Consider the following 16,695-nt stretch of genomic DNA (forward strand, 5'->3'; position numbering starts at 1 on the left):
GTACGGACGTTATAGTCTCTGTACGGACGTTATAGTTTCTGTACGGACGTTATAGTTTCTGTACGGACGTTAAAGTCTCTGTATTTAGTTTTTAACTTTACAAAACTGTAGAAAACAAACAGCAGTAGAGAGAAACAAAAGATAAAGAAAGAAGGGAAAGTTGTTAAAGTAAAGAAAGTGAAACCATGTGAAAGGTCGAGTCAGGACTCAAACCTGACACTGGGACAGGAAGGGGTTTACGTCTGTTCATGGGTTCGTGCAGACGCAGTTTCCCATTTGAATAACCGATTAAACCTCGCTGAGCGACGGAGGGAGGTTCGGTCGACCACCACCATCCCAGGTGAACCCTCAGTAATCTGACACTTCTGACGTTCAGGTGACACAGATGGGAAACTCTGGTGTTTGAACTCTTGATCTATAGAAAAGTGAGCGTTCAGAGTTCTTGGTGAACAGAAGTCGTAGATGGTTGAAACCTTTACTTGCCCGTGGTGGTGAATGTGGAGTCTGGCTGGGAACCGCAGCGAGTGACGACCCTCCTTCTCTCTCAGCAGCTGCAGCACCTCACGGAGTCTCCTCCGCGGTGCAGTCGGGGAAGATTAGGATTGGGTTTTTGAGCTCTGCCTCCTGAGCCGCAGGATCCTCGTCGTCCCCCAGCATTTTCTGGGACGCCAAACATTCTTATATTGTTGTGCCTGGAGGTGGGTGACGGGTGCAACTGTCGGGTTCAAACGTCACGGGCTAACACAGCCTGGAGCGTCACTACTGTTGCTATGGTTACCAAGTCTGCCATTAAGTTTGGTTCTTTTAAGTTTCTAAGGGGCAGTCAACGGTGCGGAGAAAAATGTTCTGGACGTGCAACCAATCACAGCGACGGAACGTGACCTCCGAAAGGGGCGTTCCCCTTTTCCCCTAGTTAGGTCCCGTGCGGATATCATGCGGAGTCGTCGTCCCCCAGCACTTTCTGGGACGCCAAGAATTCTTATTCTTGTGCCTGGATCTCCCTTCAAGATCCCAAAGCCCGGCCCGTAGCTTCTGATTCTCTTGCTGCAGTTCAGTGAGCGAAGTTTCCACTGCGTGGTTACGTTGCTCCTGGCTCTCGGTGGTACTCGTCTCTGTTAGCTCCCGCTGGACGCACAAAACTCTGCTCGAACTTGTCAAACCGCTAATTAAATGACTGCAAAAGCATATTTGACAGTTTACGCCAAGCAAGTGGAAGCTCGTCTTCATCTATAGCTGGTGACTTGCCTGGTGAATTCTTGCTAGCTTGATCGCGGCTAGCATAAGCTGCGGTGTCGGCTAGCTGGCGGCTTGCTCCATTTCCCGCCTTGTGCAGTTTTACTGGACATTTCGGCGTTCCACTAAGTGGAGGTGTAAACATGGAGTAAAGTCAGACAAAAACAGCGAGTTAAGCGGTTATGAACAGAAAGATTTGGCGTTCTGTGAGGAACCCGTCTACACCGCTACGTTAAGGACGGCCTTGAGAGTCTAGAGTTCAAAAGGACGACAGACGCTACAGTCTCACGTCACCTGATCAATAAAAGAGCAAAGCTTCTGAGAATTGTAGTCAAACGTGTAACGCCTTCTGCTTAACGCTCACAAGTCGGATTTAGCGCCACGCTAAACACGTCGTAATGACAAACGGCGGTTCAGCCAGTTAGCATAAAACCAAACCTGCTTCAGCTCGGACACGGGACCGGAGCAGAACTGGAGCCACTGTAGAAGAAAAGACAGCACAACGTTATAAAAGCCTTTAAAAGTGTTCGTTTGTAGTTTGAACTTAAATCTAACAGTTAAATGAACTCAGCTCAGGTTTAAGAAACACGTTATTTAGTTTGTTTAAACGCAGGAAACAGATCTGAGTGTTTATAGGAGCTCAGAGACGTGACTCAGAAACGTTCGTTTAAAGCTGTAGATAAATAAATATATTAAATATTCAGTGACACTGTGACAGATGTTGTGTTTCTGGTGACTGTGTGAATCTCAGGTGTGTCTTCTTCTGTTTGTGGTGCAGCATTAAAGCAATAACAGAGTCAGTATGTAAATAATATATAAATATAAATATATATAAACTGTATATAGATAACACAACTCCTCTGTTCCGTCATTATAAACATTATAAACTGTATTAAAGTTTTAACTCTGGAAAAATGAAATAAAGTTCATGTGTTCATCATTCAGTGATCAGCTCTGTGGGAGGTTTAATTATTAATAACAACAATAATAATAATAATAATAATAATGATACAAACCTTTATGGTGGAGGAGAAAACCTCTGCGTCATGTGCTCATTTGCATATTTGTGATGTCATCGTTGCGTTAAGCTTCGTGGTCGTACGATCGACAGAGACGTCGTACGGAGCGGAGGAAAACACGTGTTTGATCTTCAGGGACGGGAAAAAATATAAATAAAATAAAAGTTGACGGCGTAACGAGTAATCTGATTACTCCTGTTATCGTTACCGTCTGAAAACGGGGAGTGTTCCTGTGAATACGAGCTCGTTGAAGCTGCTTTCTTCAGACTAATTCGATTTCTAAGCGTTTCTGAGGCGAGACAAACAAATGATGGTGATTGGCCGAGGGAGAGCTTCATGATCAGCCAATCAAAAGCTGAGTTGGGCAAAATCGAAGCAGGCGTGGTTGCACCATAGACCATAGAGTCTCTGACCAAAAAAGGGCATGTATGTGACGTTGGGGGGAGGGGCGTACGTCCATCTGGCTGACTTTTGGGGTTGTGTGTGCAACCCAAGCCCCGCCCACAGACAGAGAGACTTCCTGTTTGATCCAATCAGGAAGCTCGGTCAGCGTCAGTTCTCTGAGTGTCCACTAGGGGCAGGTTTCATAACAGAGCAGTTTCTCATTGAGCCCCATGTTAAACAGGCCGTTTACACAGCATCATTAAACCTGTTTAAGGACAAAAGAACATTCTAGTCTGTGTGTTTAGCTCAGATCTCCATGACAACACTGAGGGGGAGGGGCTAGTTTTTATTTTATTAGAGGTTAAAGTGTATGAATAATTAGGGGCGTGGCCTCTTGAGTGACAGCTAGCCTCTGGCCCTCACTTCTCCTCAGAGGTAAACATCAGCCAGATGGACGGACGCCCCTCCCCCCAACGTCACATACATGCCCTTTTTTAGGTCAGAGGAAATGAGGCGGAGTCAAAGACAAGATGGAGACTCCTGTAGGCGAGGACGACTGGATCGAGTTAGAGAACGGACCTGACGGAGACGCTGCGTCTGTTTTTACACAGTTAGTAAGTCAGTAAAGTAAATTTAACGTTTTACAGCGGTTCGAGGTAAAGTCGGTCTCTGAGGTGAAAAAGGAAACCGAAGCGTCTTGAGACAGAATCAGTTTATTTAAAAAGGTTGTTACATCTCGACTGGTTCATCAGACGGATCAGCTGTTGTGGGTTCAGGGACTCGGGGGTCGGGGGTGGTGACCTCTGTCCCAGTCCTCGCGCACTCTGTCGATCCACTCGTTGTAGTTGGACACCTTGGTGTAGATGCCCAGCTTGTCCTCGCGGCCGCAGCCCTCGCCCCAGGACACCAGGCCGATCAGGAACCACGTGTCCCGGTACAGAGTGACCATCGGGCCGCCGCTGTCCCCCTCGCAGGCGTCCATCCTCTTCCCGAGCACTCCGGCGCAGAGGACGTTGTCGGAGATGTTGTTGGACATCTGGCGGGAGCAGATGGCGTGGTCCACCAGCGGGATGTGGATGATGTTGAGTGCGGAGCTGTACGCGGTGCTGTCCAGGTCCTCCTTCCCCCAGCCGGTCACCACGGTGGAGGTGCCGTTCAGGTGGAGCACGCGCTCGGCCATGGCGCGGCTCGGCAGACAAACGGGGACGATGTACTCGGAGAGCGGGGCGGGGGTCTCCAGGCGCAGCAGGGCGATGTCGTTGTCCACCGTCCGGCTGTTGTAGCTGGGGTGACTGAACGTCTTGACGACCTTCAGCGTCACCTCGGTGCCTTCGTCTCTGTGGCGCTCGTAGTCGCCTGAGGACACAGTTACAGGACGGCCGTGACTGTCTCACTTTACGAGGAGTGCTTTTCCTACGCGTCACAGGAGAACGAGTCTGTCGTACATTAAATACAGAGGAGTCAAAAGTATTCAAATTTATTACTCAGGTACTTACTAGAACTAGTAGATACTAGAGTTAAAAAAGACTAATGTAGAAGTAGAAATATAGATACTAGAGTTTAAAAAGACTAATGTAGAAGTAGAAATATAGATACTAGAAGCCTGTGGATGTTCTCATGTGTCCAGGTCGTCGTCCTCCTCAAAGCAATTTCAGTCCAAAGCAACTGGACTTGGTTCTTTGTCAGGAAGACGTTTCACCTCTGATCCAAGAGGCTTCATCAGTTCATGTACGCATCTGACCAGGACCAGGACCAGGACCAGGACCAGGCTGGGACTGGACCAGGACCAGGACCAGGACCAGGACCAGGACCAGGACCAGGACCAGGCAGGGACTGGACCAGGACCAGGACCAGGACCAGGACCTGGACCAGGACCAGGACCAGGACCAGGACCAGGCTGGGACTGGACCAACTAACTGGTGTGGAGATCAAGGTATTTTCGTTAGTGCTCTATTGAGTCTGAACGACAGTAGAGCACTAACAAAGTCGAAACGTACTGCCCACCAGTCCCAGCCTGGTCCTGGTCCTGGTCCTGGTCCTGGTCCAGTCCCAGCCTGGTCCTGGTCCTGGTCCTGGTCCTGGTCCTGGTCAGATGTGTACATGAACTGATGAAGCCTCTTGGATCAGAGGTGAAACGTCTTCCTGACAAACAACCAAGTCCAGTTGTTTTTGACTGAAATTGCTTTGAGGATAGATACTAGAGTTAAAAAAGACTTCTGTAGAAGTAGAAATATAGATACTAGAGTTTAAAAAGACTTCTGTAGAAGTAGAAATATAGATACTAGAGTTTAAAAGACTTCCCCCCCTTGAAAGTCAAGTAAATTTTATTTAATCGTGTTATTAAAGTGGCCGGTGAGTGTATATGTTCCAATGCAGGTTACTGTCACACAGGCAGAGGGCGCTCTTATGCCGCCCAGGCTCCGGTCTGTCCTGGACCAGGTCCCCCCCCCCCTCTCTACGACACACTGACCCAGCAGAGGACGCCTCGCACCACAGAGCGCCAACGTGGTCATTAACCTTTACAACTCATCCTCTAAGGGCAGCGGTGTCAAACTCACAGTGGCCAAATTTAAAAACTGGGACAAACTCAACATGAAATTAAAAACAGGCTGCAGATGATCATGTGTCCCTTCTCTCCAGATGTGTAACGCTGAACCTTTTGCTTGTTCTTGTCCTGGTGTTTCTTATGTTTCCTACAGATTGGACAGATTGGACAGAGTTCCCAATGCATTTGCATGTATGGAAATGTTATTTTCATGTTATTTTGAACTGTAATTTACTTTTTCCTTTAATGAAATGTCTGTTTTTGCTAAAAATGAGACTTAGGGCGCGCTCACACTATCCTCCCGGACCGAGACCCGCACTTTAGGGTACTTGTCCCCCCTCCCTCTCCCCCCGCGCCCCAGCCCCGTTTGTACTCACACTGCCAGGGCCGGCCAAGGCTTCTTGCTGTCCATACGCCTTCAAGCCGTAACACGTCACACGCATTGATCGCGTGTGTGGCTTTGTTTCCAGATCTTTCCGTAGACCTCGGAGTTTTTGTGCGTCTTGTCGACTGTTTTTGAATCTTTTCATCGACCAAATCTGCAGTAAACACTCCACCTCCGCATCACACCAACGTGAACCTTTCACCGCCATTGTTGTTGTTGTTAAATGTCCGCGCATGGTCCCTCCTTCTATTTACATGTCCGAACAGGCGGACATAACGCTACTGCCGTAGGGCTCGTGCTCGTGCTCGTACACGTGCGCACGCTCGTGCTCGTACATGTGCAAACGGCTCCGCTAAAGCCCACCTCTTTCAAGCGGGCCGTGGAGGGCCAGCTGGCCCCAGTTGAGCGCGGAGCGGGTGCGCTCACACTACTTAAAGGTACTAGGCTTTAGCTGAAAAAACGGTTTTGGCCGCGGCCAAAAGGACAGTGTGATCACGCTCTTAAATATGTGTTTGTATGCATTTTTCAGCTGGTGCGAATACGTCCCTCCAGTAAAGACACATTTCCACTGTAAGTGTTCGACCCCCTCTGCTTAAATGAAGTAATGAACGGCGTCCTGAGGCGTGGAGCTGCGGCGTGAACACTCACCCAGTCGCACTCTGAAGCGGAGGCTGTTGTGGAGGCAGTGAGCGGCCGTCAGGACCCAGCTCTCGTGGATCAGGACGCCGCCGCAGTGGAAACGCCCTCTGGCGTTCAGTAACAGCGCCTGCACAAGAACACGCTCTTTACTTTTGGAGATTATCGGAGATCACATTTGGAGATTTCTGCAAAAACTAATAAATAATGTTTTATATTCGTTAAATCGTTTGAGCTGCAGGAGAACAAGAACATTAAAGAGTAAAAGAGTTAAATGTGGAAACAACGTGACGCGGGTTCGATCCCTCACCTGCCACGGACTCTCCCCCTTCGTCCCCACCTCCCCCCCGACCATCCAGGGCAGGAGGCCGTCCATCGGTTTGGTGTAGGACGACCTGCCGATCAGCAGCTGCCCACAGGAAGAGTGGCCTGCAGTGAGAGCGCAGCTTTAAGTGGACGTTAGAGAGAATGCAGCTTTAAGTGGAGTCTCCTCCTGCTGGACATTAGAGAGAATGCAGCTTTAAGTGGAGTCTCCTCCTGCTGGACATTAAAGAGAATGCAGCTTTAAGTGGAGTCTCCTCCTGCTGGACATTAGAGAGAATGCAGCTTTAAGTGGAGTCTCCTCCTGCTGGACATTAGAGAGAATGCAGCTTTAAGTGGAGTCTCCTCCTGCTGGACATTAGAGAGAACGCAGCTTTAAGTGGAGTCTCCTCCTTCTGGACATTAGAGAGAATGCAGCTTTAAGTGGAGTCTCCTCCTGCTGGACATTAGAGAGAATGCAGCTTTAAGTGGAGTCTCCTCCTGCTGGACATTAGAGAGAATGCAGCTTTAAGTGGAGTCTCCTCCTGCTGGACATTAGAGAGAATGCAGCTTTAAGTGGAGTCTCCTCCTGCTGGACATTAGAGAGAATGCAGCTTTAAGTGGAGTCTCCTCCTGCTGGACATTAGAGAATGCAGCTTTAAGTGGACATTAGAGAGAATGCAGCTTTAAGTGGACATTAGAGCGAATGCAGCTTTAAGTGGACGTTAGAGAGAATGCAGCTTTAAGTGAGCATCCCTCACCTTTGGGGTCACATTTCTTGGCGTCCACGTTGAGTTTGTAGCCGGTGACGCAGCTGCAGCTCCTCGTGGCGCCGCCGGCGTCCGAACAGTCGTGGGCGCAGCCGCCGTTGTCCAGCGAGCAGTTCGTGGCCGTTTGAGCTGCTCGTCACAGAAACAGTGAATTAAAGGTCCTCTGGGAAACAAACTTAAAGCTCTCTGATGTTTTTAAACGTTTATTCGTATGTATCACATGTTGTCGTACGGAGGCCTGAATAAAAGTGTGACTCACGCTGGTCGCAGTATTTGCCCTCGTAACCACGGTGACAGCGGCAGGCGTAGTCCTGGTACAGGTCGACGCAGGCGCCGTGCACGCACACGTTGGACGAGCACTGGTTCCCGTCTGAAACACAGTCAGCGCACGTGAAAACACAACTTTCAACCGTTACAGCTTTGTTCGGCCCGGCGGCGTCTCACCTGCGTACACCGTCCAGAACTCCAGCTGCAAACACAGAGACGCACGTCAGCCGCGGGGTTCGAACACACGGCTCATTCATTCTGCACACATTTAAAACCATAAAGCATCTGTTTGTGGTGGTTTTGCATCTATTTTTAGTCATTTTGCATCTATTTTTAGTCATTTTGCATCATTTTGTGGTGGTTTTGCATCTATTTTTAGTCATTTTGCATCTTTTTGTGGTGGTTTTGCATCTATTTTTAGTCATTTTGCATCTTTTTGTGGTGGTTTTGCATCTATTTTTAGTCATTTTGCATCTTTTTGTGGTGGTTTTGCATCTATTTTTAATCATTTTGCATCTTTTTGTGGTGGTTTTGCATCTATTTTTAGTCATTTTGCCTCTTTTTGTGGTGGTTTTGCATCTATTTTTAGTCATTTTGCATCTTTTTGTGGTGGTTTTGCATCTATTTTTAGTCATTTTGCATCTTTTTGTGGTGTTTTTGCATCTATTTTTAGTAATTTTGCATCTTTTTGTGGTGGTTTTGCATCTATTTTTAGTCATTTTGCATCTTTTTGTGGTGGTTTTGCATCTATTTTTAGTAATTTTGCATCTTTTTGTGGTGGTTTTGCATCTATTTTTAGTCATTTTGCATCTTTTTGTGGTGCTTTTGCATCTATTTTTAGTCATTTTGCATATTTTTGTGGTGCTTTTGCATCTATTTTTAGTCATATTGCATCTTTTTGTGGTGGTTTTGCATCTTTTTTAGTCATTTTGCATCTTTTTGTGCTGGTTTTGCATCTATTTTTAGTCATTTTGCATCGTCCTGTGGTGTTCTGACTGTAACACTTTGCTTTAGACAGATTCCCGTCTGTGACCTTGAGTTTATTCTTATTTTTCTAACTCAAACTTGAATCCTCGTGGTGTTGGAACAGAAACTTCTTACCGTCGCTTCCCTGGTTTGGAAAATCTCTCGAGCTTCTTCAAAGTCACATCTCTCCTCCACGCACTCGCGCTCCTGTGACGGAGGCTTCAGCTCCTCCAGGAAGTGGTTGGCCCGGCGTGAGCGGAGCAGCATGTGGGCGTCCGGAGGGTCGGAGAACACTGCAGCGACAGAGACGACACGTGAACCACGATCCAACACGGATCAAAGCCGTTCAGTTATTTATCTAAAGATATAAATGTGAACTTTGAACTCTAAAGTCTTTATGGAAGATTTCAAAGCCTCATTTTTGTGACTTAAGTTTCAAATTCTTTTTCAAAAATTATTAAAAATTATTAAATATTTTTTTTAAATATGAAATAAAATAATTTGCATTAAATTAACGTGATTAAAATAAATCTAAATAATTATCCAAATTTAAAATGATAAAGAAAATACTCAAAATAATTAAAAATAAATTAAAATGATAAAGATTTAAATAATTAAACAGAAAAAAAAAAAATCTAGATATTAAACATAAATAAAAATAATACAAATCTAAATAATCAAATATAAATTAAAATGATAAAAAATAAATATGAATAATTAAATATGAAAATAATAAAAATCTAAATAATCACACAAAAAAATAATCAAAATTAAATCTACATAATTAAACTAATTTTAATAATTAATTTTAAATTATTAAAAGGAAAAGAATCAAATCTGGACCCTTGAAACAGTTTTACCTGAAAAAAACCATCAGAATATTTTCACATTCATTTTCTTTCATGTTCATTTTTAACATTCATTCATGATACAGGTGATGGTGTTACTGCCTGACGCACCTCCACCAGTGCCTTAGAGCAGCTGTGCTGTGACACCTCACAGAACACCTGTATGGGCCTAATCGGCTCATCAGCTGGGGACCACCAGTGATCAACGTTTCGCTCCTTTAACCCCAGAACGTCCACTGGTGGCGGAGCGACGCCCCGGCTGATGCCCTGGTGTTACTCGCCCCCCAACTCTTGTGCTTCCTCCTTAGCCACAGCCAGAAGCTGCCTTTCTCCGCCTCCTCAGCTCTTTCACGGCCTTCCGATGCCTTGCTCCTGTGCGTCCCATGTCGCGGAGAAGGTGAACAGTTGAGGAACCTATGTAGCCCCTGCACCCCACTTCCACAGGGCAGATAACAGCTTTCCAGCCCGCCTCCCTGCATTCTGCCGCCAGGTCGGCATACTTGGGGCTCGCTTCTGCTCGTTAGCAGCCTCCAAGCCCCCTTCCCATGGGGCCGTGAGTTCGACCAGAAGGACTGTCTTGCAAGCCTCCGACCACATGACGAGGTATGGTCGGAGCGATGTTTCCACTATCTCCCTGGGGAACTGGAGCTGCTTCCCCAGGTCGACCCTCATGGACCACTCTTTGCCTGATGAGGAGTCTTGCTGTGTCCTTCTGGCGGGAGGGTCTGACTCTCTGTCCAGCCCTGGCAAACTAGATGGGATGTCTGTCCGGGGCGGAAGCTGTTTGCCTCCCGTCTGCATACCTCGGTCACCTCTGCCAGCTTTTTCAGCACCAGGTCGTGTCGCCATGTGTAGCGACCTTGGGACAGTGCTATCTTGCAGCCGGACAGGATGTGCTGGAGGCTCGCATTGATGGTATTGCACAGGAGACAGGTCTCATCGGCACCGAACCATTGGTGGAGGTTTCGGGGGCACGGCAAGGTGTCATACGTTGCCCTGATCAGGAAGCTGAGCCTGGCTCGGGGGATCTTCCACACATCAGACCCCGACATAGATCTGCTTGTGAGACCTTCCCATGACGTCCAACGACCTTGCTGGCCCTGGGACACCGCTTCGATGTTAAGGCGTTCCTGCTCAGAAACAAAACTTTTCATAAACTTTCATTAGTAAATAAACGCGTCGACCCACCTGAGAGACTGAGCGCCGATGCCGACCACAGAGCGGCGAGGACGGACACGAGGACGGCGAGGCGCGTCATGAGCAACGCCGGCGAAGGACAGCAACTGGAAAACACAAACCCAATACACACATTCTGAGAAAAACTTGTTTATTATGCATCTATTTTAGTCATTTTGCATCTTTTTGTGCTGGTTTTGCATCTATTTTTAGTCATTTTGCATCTTTTTGTGCTGGTTTTGCATCTATTTTTAGTCATTTTGCATCTTTTTGTGGTGGTTTTGCATCTATTTTTAGTCATTTTGCATCTTTTTGTGTTGGTTTTGCATCTATTTTTAGTCATTATGCATCTTTTTGTGGTGGTTTTGCATCTTTTTTTAGTCATTTTGCATCTTTTTGTGGTGGTTTTGCATCTATTTTTAGTCATTTTGCATCTTTTTGTGGTGGTTTTGCATCTATTTTTAGTCATTTTGCATCTTTTTTAGTCATTTTGCATCTTTTTGTGGTGGTTTTGCATCTATTTTTAGTCATTTTGGATCTTTTTTAGTCATTTTGCATCTTTTTTAGTTATTTTGCATCTTTTTGTGGTGGTTTTGCATCTATTTTTAGTTATTTTGCATCTTTTTGTGCTGGTTTTGCATCTGTTTTTAGTCATTTTGCATCTTTTTGTGCTGGTTTTGCATCTATTTTTAGACATTTTGCGTCTTTTTGTGGTGGTTTTGCATCTATTTTTAGTCATTTTGCATCTTTTTGTGCTGGTTTTGCATCTATTTTTAGTCATTTTGCACTTTTTTGTGTTGGTTTTGCATCTATTTTTAGTCATTTTGCATCTTTTTGTGGTGGTTTTGCATCTATTTTTAGTCATTTTGCATCTTTTTATGCTGGTTTTGCATCTTTCTGTGCTGGTTTTACGCTACGTTGACCATAAAAGGTCGTATAAAGTTACATAAACTTGTTCAGAAATGATTATTCATAAGGACAGAAGTCGTCTCTGAACATCACGTTTGATTAAAAGCGTCCCGTGAATTCTTCAGGAGAACAAACAGAAAGATTTTCGAGCGCACGGAGAAAAGTTCATCATGTTTTTAGTTAATGAAGAGACTCAGAGTTCTGTCTGAGCGGAGCCGTAAAGGGTTAAATCACAGTATTGATCCTTTTCAGCTGTGGCCTCAAAACACAGTCATCAGGAGACGGCTCCTGTTTGAACCTCCGTGACCTTTGACCCCCACCCCGACCTGGACGACAGGAGGGCTGCCGAGCGGAGACGGCGTCCTCGAACCGCCGCGGCTACGAAAGAATGAGTGTGTTTGAGTTTTTTCGGTACTTACGCGTGAAGACTGTGAGCCGTGGACGGAGACGATGGATCGCTCAGTTTGTGGCGTGTTAATGACTAACCGCCGTGTTTACTGAGAGTCCACAGTCTGCAGCTGAGCCCTGTCAACACACACACACACACACACACACACACACACACACACACACACACACACACACACACACACACACACACCTCCCCTTCAACCCCCACCCACTCACCCCCCAGCACCAGAGCCCCGTCCCCCTAAAGACCAGAGCTGAGTCTCACGACCCGCCCTTCCACCCGTCAGGCCTTTGCTCGTCTGCGTAGATTCACCCGGTGCTCGAACTGAGATCTGCAACAGTGACGCAGTCTGGGGCTTTTATTGTGAAAGGGCAGAAGAAGGAGTCGACCTGGTGCGGAGTAAAGTTTAGACCACTAAAGGAGACGGTTAAGTTTAGTCACTAAAGGAGACGGTTAAGTTTAGACACTAAAGGAGACGGTTAAGTTTAGACACTAAAGGAGACGGTTAAGTTTAGACCACTAAAGGAGACGGTTAAGTTTAGTCTCTAAAGGAGACGGTTAAGTTTAGACGACTAAAGGAGACGGTTAAGTTTAGACGACTAAAGGAGACGGTTAAGTTTAGACGACTAAAGGAGACGGTTAAGTTTAGTCACTAAAGGAGACGGTTAAGTTTAGTCTCTAAAGGAGACGGTTAAGTTTAGACGACTAAAGGAGACGGTTAAGTTTAGACCACTAAAGGAGACGGTTAAGTTTAGTCTCTAAAGGAGACGGTTAAGTTTAGACGACTAAAGGAGACGGTTAAGTTTAGACGACTAAAGGAGACGGTTAAGTTTAGTCTCTAAAGGAGACGGTTAAGTTTAGACACTAAAGGAGACGGTTAAGTTTAGACACTAAAGCAGACGGTTAAGTTTAGTCTCTAAAGGAGACGGTTAAGTTTAGTCTCTAAAAGGAGACGGTTAAGTTTAGACACTAAAGGAGACGGTTAAGTTTAGACACTAAAGCAGACGGTTAAGTTTAGTCTCTAAAGGAGACGGTTAAGTTTAGTCTCTAAAGGAGACGGTTAAGTTTAGACACTAAAGCAGACGGTTAAGTTTAGTCACTAAAGGAGACGGTTAAGTTTAGTCACTAAAGGAGACGGTTAAGTTTAGACGACTAAAGGAGACGGTTAAGTTTAGACACTAAAGGAGACGGTTAAGTTTAGACACTAAAGGAGACGGTTAAGTTTAGACGACTAAAGGAGACGGTTAAGTTTAGACACTAAAGGAGACGGTTAAGTTTAGACACTAAAGGTGACGGTTAAGTTTAGTCACTAAAGGAGACGGTTAAGTTTAGACGACTAAAGGAGACGGTTAAGTTTAGACACTAAAGGAGACGGTTAAGTTTAGACGACTAAAGGAGACGGTTAAGTTTAGACGACTAAAGGAGACTGTTAAGTAATCACGCGTAAACGCGTCACAGTGGTCCCTCTATAAACGTGACCTTTCCCTCAGTCCCACAGAGCCTCAGCTGACCTGCAAGCAACGCACAGGAAGTCCTGCAGGAACGCCAGCCTTGTTGTTGACTGTGAACGGGCAGAGGTGTGAAACCCGCGCCGGCCTCCGGGGTGTCGCTGAGCGCCGCCGGCCGTGGAAACCAGGACACTTATTAAGGTTAACTATTCATCTCCTTGTCTTCTTTTGTTCCTCAGCCCCGTTCCCTCGGCTCGCTTTACCTTTGTGTCCTCTTCTGTTTTGATTTTTTCAGAATAAAAGCTCGCCTGGGGACATAAAGGAGCGGTCTCTGGTTCCACAGGCGACGGTGTTTTGGGAGAGCGTCCCGAGTGAGGGCGCGGTCTTCCCAAGCACGCCTTTTCTTGTGATGGAGGTCCGAGAGCTGGCTCTCCGCCCGCTGCTTTGAGCTCCCGTCTGCGCCCCTCACTCCCCATCAACTGCTTTAAAGACGGGATCTGTGCTTTCGTCTGCAGAGCGCCGTTTGCTCGCTGCACGTTTGGAGGCTCAGATTATTCGTGTGTGTGATGAAGTTCCTGGTTCAGCTCGAGCTGCAAACATCCCGTACCCCGAGGATCCCGTGAGACGCTGCTAAATGTGCTAAAATAACAAAAGTAGGTCGTTATTGTGACGGCGTGCAGAGTCTCAGGTTACTGCATTGTTGAGCCGTTAATGTGCCAACGGACTCATTCTTCTTCTTATCTGTTCTGGAGTCAAAAGTGTCTCATTGAGTTAAAGCAGATTGTGTTTTTATGAGAAAACAGACAAAAATGAATGTTCTTTAAAACAAAACTCAGGTTATACAAAATAACTTGATTATTCTCTGATATTAAAGGTTCTAGATATAATTTGTATCGCAGCGATTTCTTGATCAATAACAATCATAGGTAATGAGCACCGTGGGGTTCGAACGCTGCTGTGTGTGTTTGAATAGACGATGGGATGGGTCTCCTCATTCTTCATTAAACAACTACAAAGAGACACAACAACCACAAAGAGACACAGAACAACTACAAAGAGACACAAAACAACTACAAAGAGACACAAAACAACTACAAAGAGACACAAAACAACCACAAAGAGACACAAACAACCACAAAGAGACACAAAACAACTACAAAGAGACACAAAACAACCACAAAGAGACACAAAACAACCACAAAGAGACACAAACAACCACAAAGAGACAAAACAACCACAAAGAGACACAAAACAACTACAAAGACACATAAAAACTACAAAGAGACACAAAACAACTTCAAACAGACACAAAATGACACAAAGAGACAGAAAACAACCACAAACAGACACAAAACAACCACAAAGAGACACAAAACAACCACAAAGAGACACAAAACAACTACAAAGAGACACAAAACAACCACAAAGAGACACAAAACAACTACAAAGAGACAAAACAAGCACAAAGAGACACAAAACAACTACAAAGAGACACAAAACAACTACAAAGAGACACAAAACATCTACAAAGAGACACAAATTAAACACAAAGAGACACAAAACAACTACAAAGAGACACAAAACAACCACAAAGAGACACAAAACAACTACAAAGAGACAAAACAACTACAAAGAGACAGGAAACAACTACAAAGAGACACAAAACAACTACAAAGAGACAGGAAACAACTACAAAGAGACACAAAACAACTACAAAGAGACATAAAACAACCACAAAGAGACACAAAACAACTACAAACAGACACAAAACAACTACAAACAGACACAAAACAACTACAAACAGACACAAAACAACCACAAAGAGACAGGAAACAGCGATAAAGTGTGTGTTGGGCCCTCCTCGTGTCTGAGCCCGGGGCCCGTTGGACCCGAATGATGAACTCTGCGGTGAATAAAGAGCTGAATCTTATTTTCTTCTTAAAGAATCATGAGAAAATAAAACGCGGGGTTGAGAACGATGGGGCGATAAACGCAGAGGCGTCTCTTCTTTCGGCTCCATAACAAACCGAGCGTCTGCTGTTTCACGCTGAAGGAGGTCACGGCGCAGGCACGAGGCCCAGTTCCTCCTGCAGCACAATGAGGACGCACCCGCCCTCCTCCTCCTCCTCCTCCTCCTCCTCCTCCTCGCTCCCGGGCCTCCGCCTTTGTCCCCGGCGGGGCTGGCAGGTGTGTTCGGGGCGAGGTTTATAAAAGGATCAAAGCGTCCTCCGTGCTGCTCATCCTCTCACTGACGCTGATCAAGACGATGCTGCGCGACGCAAACGGAGCGGTGAGTCGGGATTTTGTGTGTTTCCAACTCTGCAGCAGCTCAGTTCAGTTCAGCTGGAATAGTTTTATTTTGTTTTTAACTCCAGGTTGTTTGAGCGTTTCTGCAAAAGTTAAATCAGTAAATAAGACAGAAAATAAATGTTTTAAAAGGCGATATAGGATGTGTTTATTAAAATATGAATATTAACAGTCTTGAGCTCGTTGAAGCGAAGATCAGGTGCAAACTGGAAAGTTCATTTAATTAAAAAGTCTAATTAAAATATTTATTATATTAACGATCTGGGATAAAAGTTAGGAACTATGTGAGGAGGAGAAAGTCTCAGCTGCACTATTTAAACAAAATGATGTTAATGTTTTATTTGCACATATTTAAAAAGTAAATATAAATAAAATACCACAACCTAAAATACGTCTGAATAAAATTAATTAAAATAAAATAAAATGAACAACACATTTCTATATATTATCTCTATTTATCATCGTGCCTTGCTATTGAATTATTCATTTCTAATTCTAGAAAGTCTAATTATAGCATTTATTATATTTGATATATATAAATATATATATTTATATATATGTTTGCTCCGCTTCACTGCACTTTACTGTCACTTAGTTCTGTGGGAAACGCTGCTGCACTTTAACACTGTTCTCACTTCTTTAGTTTGTTCTTATTTTATTTAACATGCTGCTAAACTTCCTTTGTATGAGGTGTAAAAAACAGTTTTCCCAGAGTAATCATCTCAGTGGTAGAGTGGGTCGTCCTCCATTTGAGAGATCGGCGGTTCGATCCCCAGCTCCCCCTGTCCGCATGTCGAAGTGTCCTTGGGCGAGACACTGAACCCTGAATTGCTCCCAGTGCTGCGCATGGGTGTGTGAAAGTGTGTGAACGTGTGTGAATGGTTACATTAGTGTGAATGTGACGCGTGTGAAAGCGGCGTGAGTCGCCAGAAAACTAGAAAGGTGCTTTGTAAGTACAAGTCCATTTCCCATCTCACCTTCCTCCTCTCCGCTCCACTCTCCTCCTCTTCCTCTTCCTCCAGATGTTGTGGAGGCTGCTGGGACTCCTCGTCCTCGCCTCCCTCTGCTCAGCCATGCTGCTCCCAAACAA

General features: G+C 45.4%; 1 protein-coding gene across 1 annotated transcript; it reads right to left on the bottom strand.

The window, feature by feature from the left end:
- Nucleotides 1–3,408: 3,408 nt before the first annotated feature.
- proca (protein C (inactivator of coagulation factors Va and VIIIa), a) lies at nt 3,409–10,611 on the bottom strand (the record flags this gene model as incomplete). Its single annotated transcript, XM_083928563.1, has 8 exons — nt 3,409–3,992; nt 6,215–6,332; nt 6,513–6,631; nt 7,264–7,401; nt 7,532–7,642; nt 7,717–7,741; nt 8,641–8,798; nt 10,542–10,611. 8 exons carry the CDS (start codon nt 10,609–10,611, stop codon nt 3,409–3,411), a joined length of 1,323 nt encoding a protein of 440 aa, XP_083784689.1.
- Between the last annotated feature and the right edge of the window lie 6,084 nt (nt 10,612–16,695).

Source organism: Echiichthys vipera, assembly GCF_963691815.1.
Source record: "Echiichthys vipera genome assembly, chromosome: 15".
Taxonomy (NCBI): Eukaryota; Metazoa; Chordata; class Actinopteri; order Perciformes; family Trachinidae; genus Echiichthys; species Echiichthys vipera.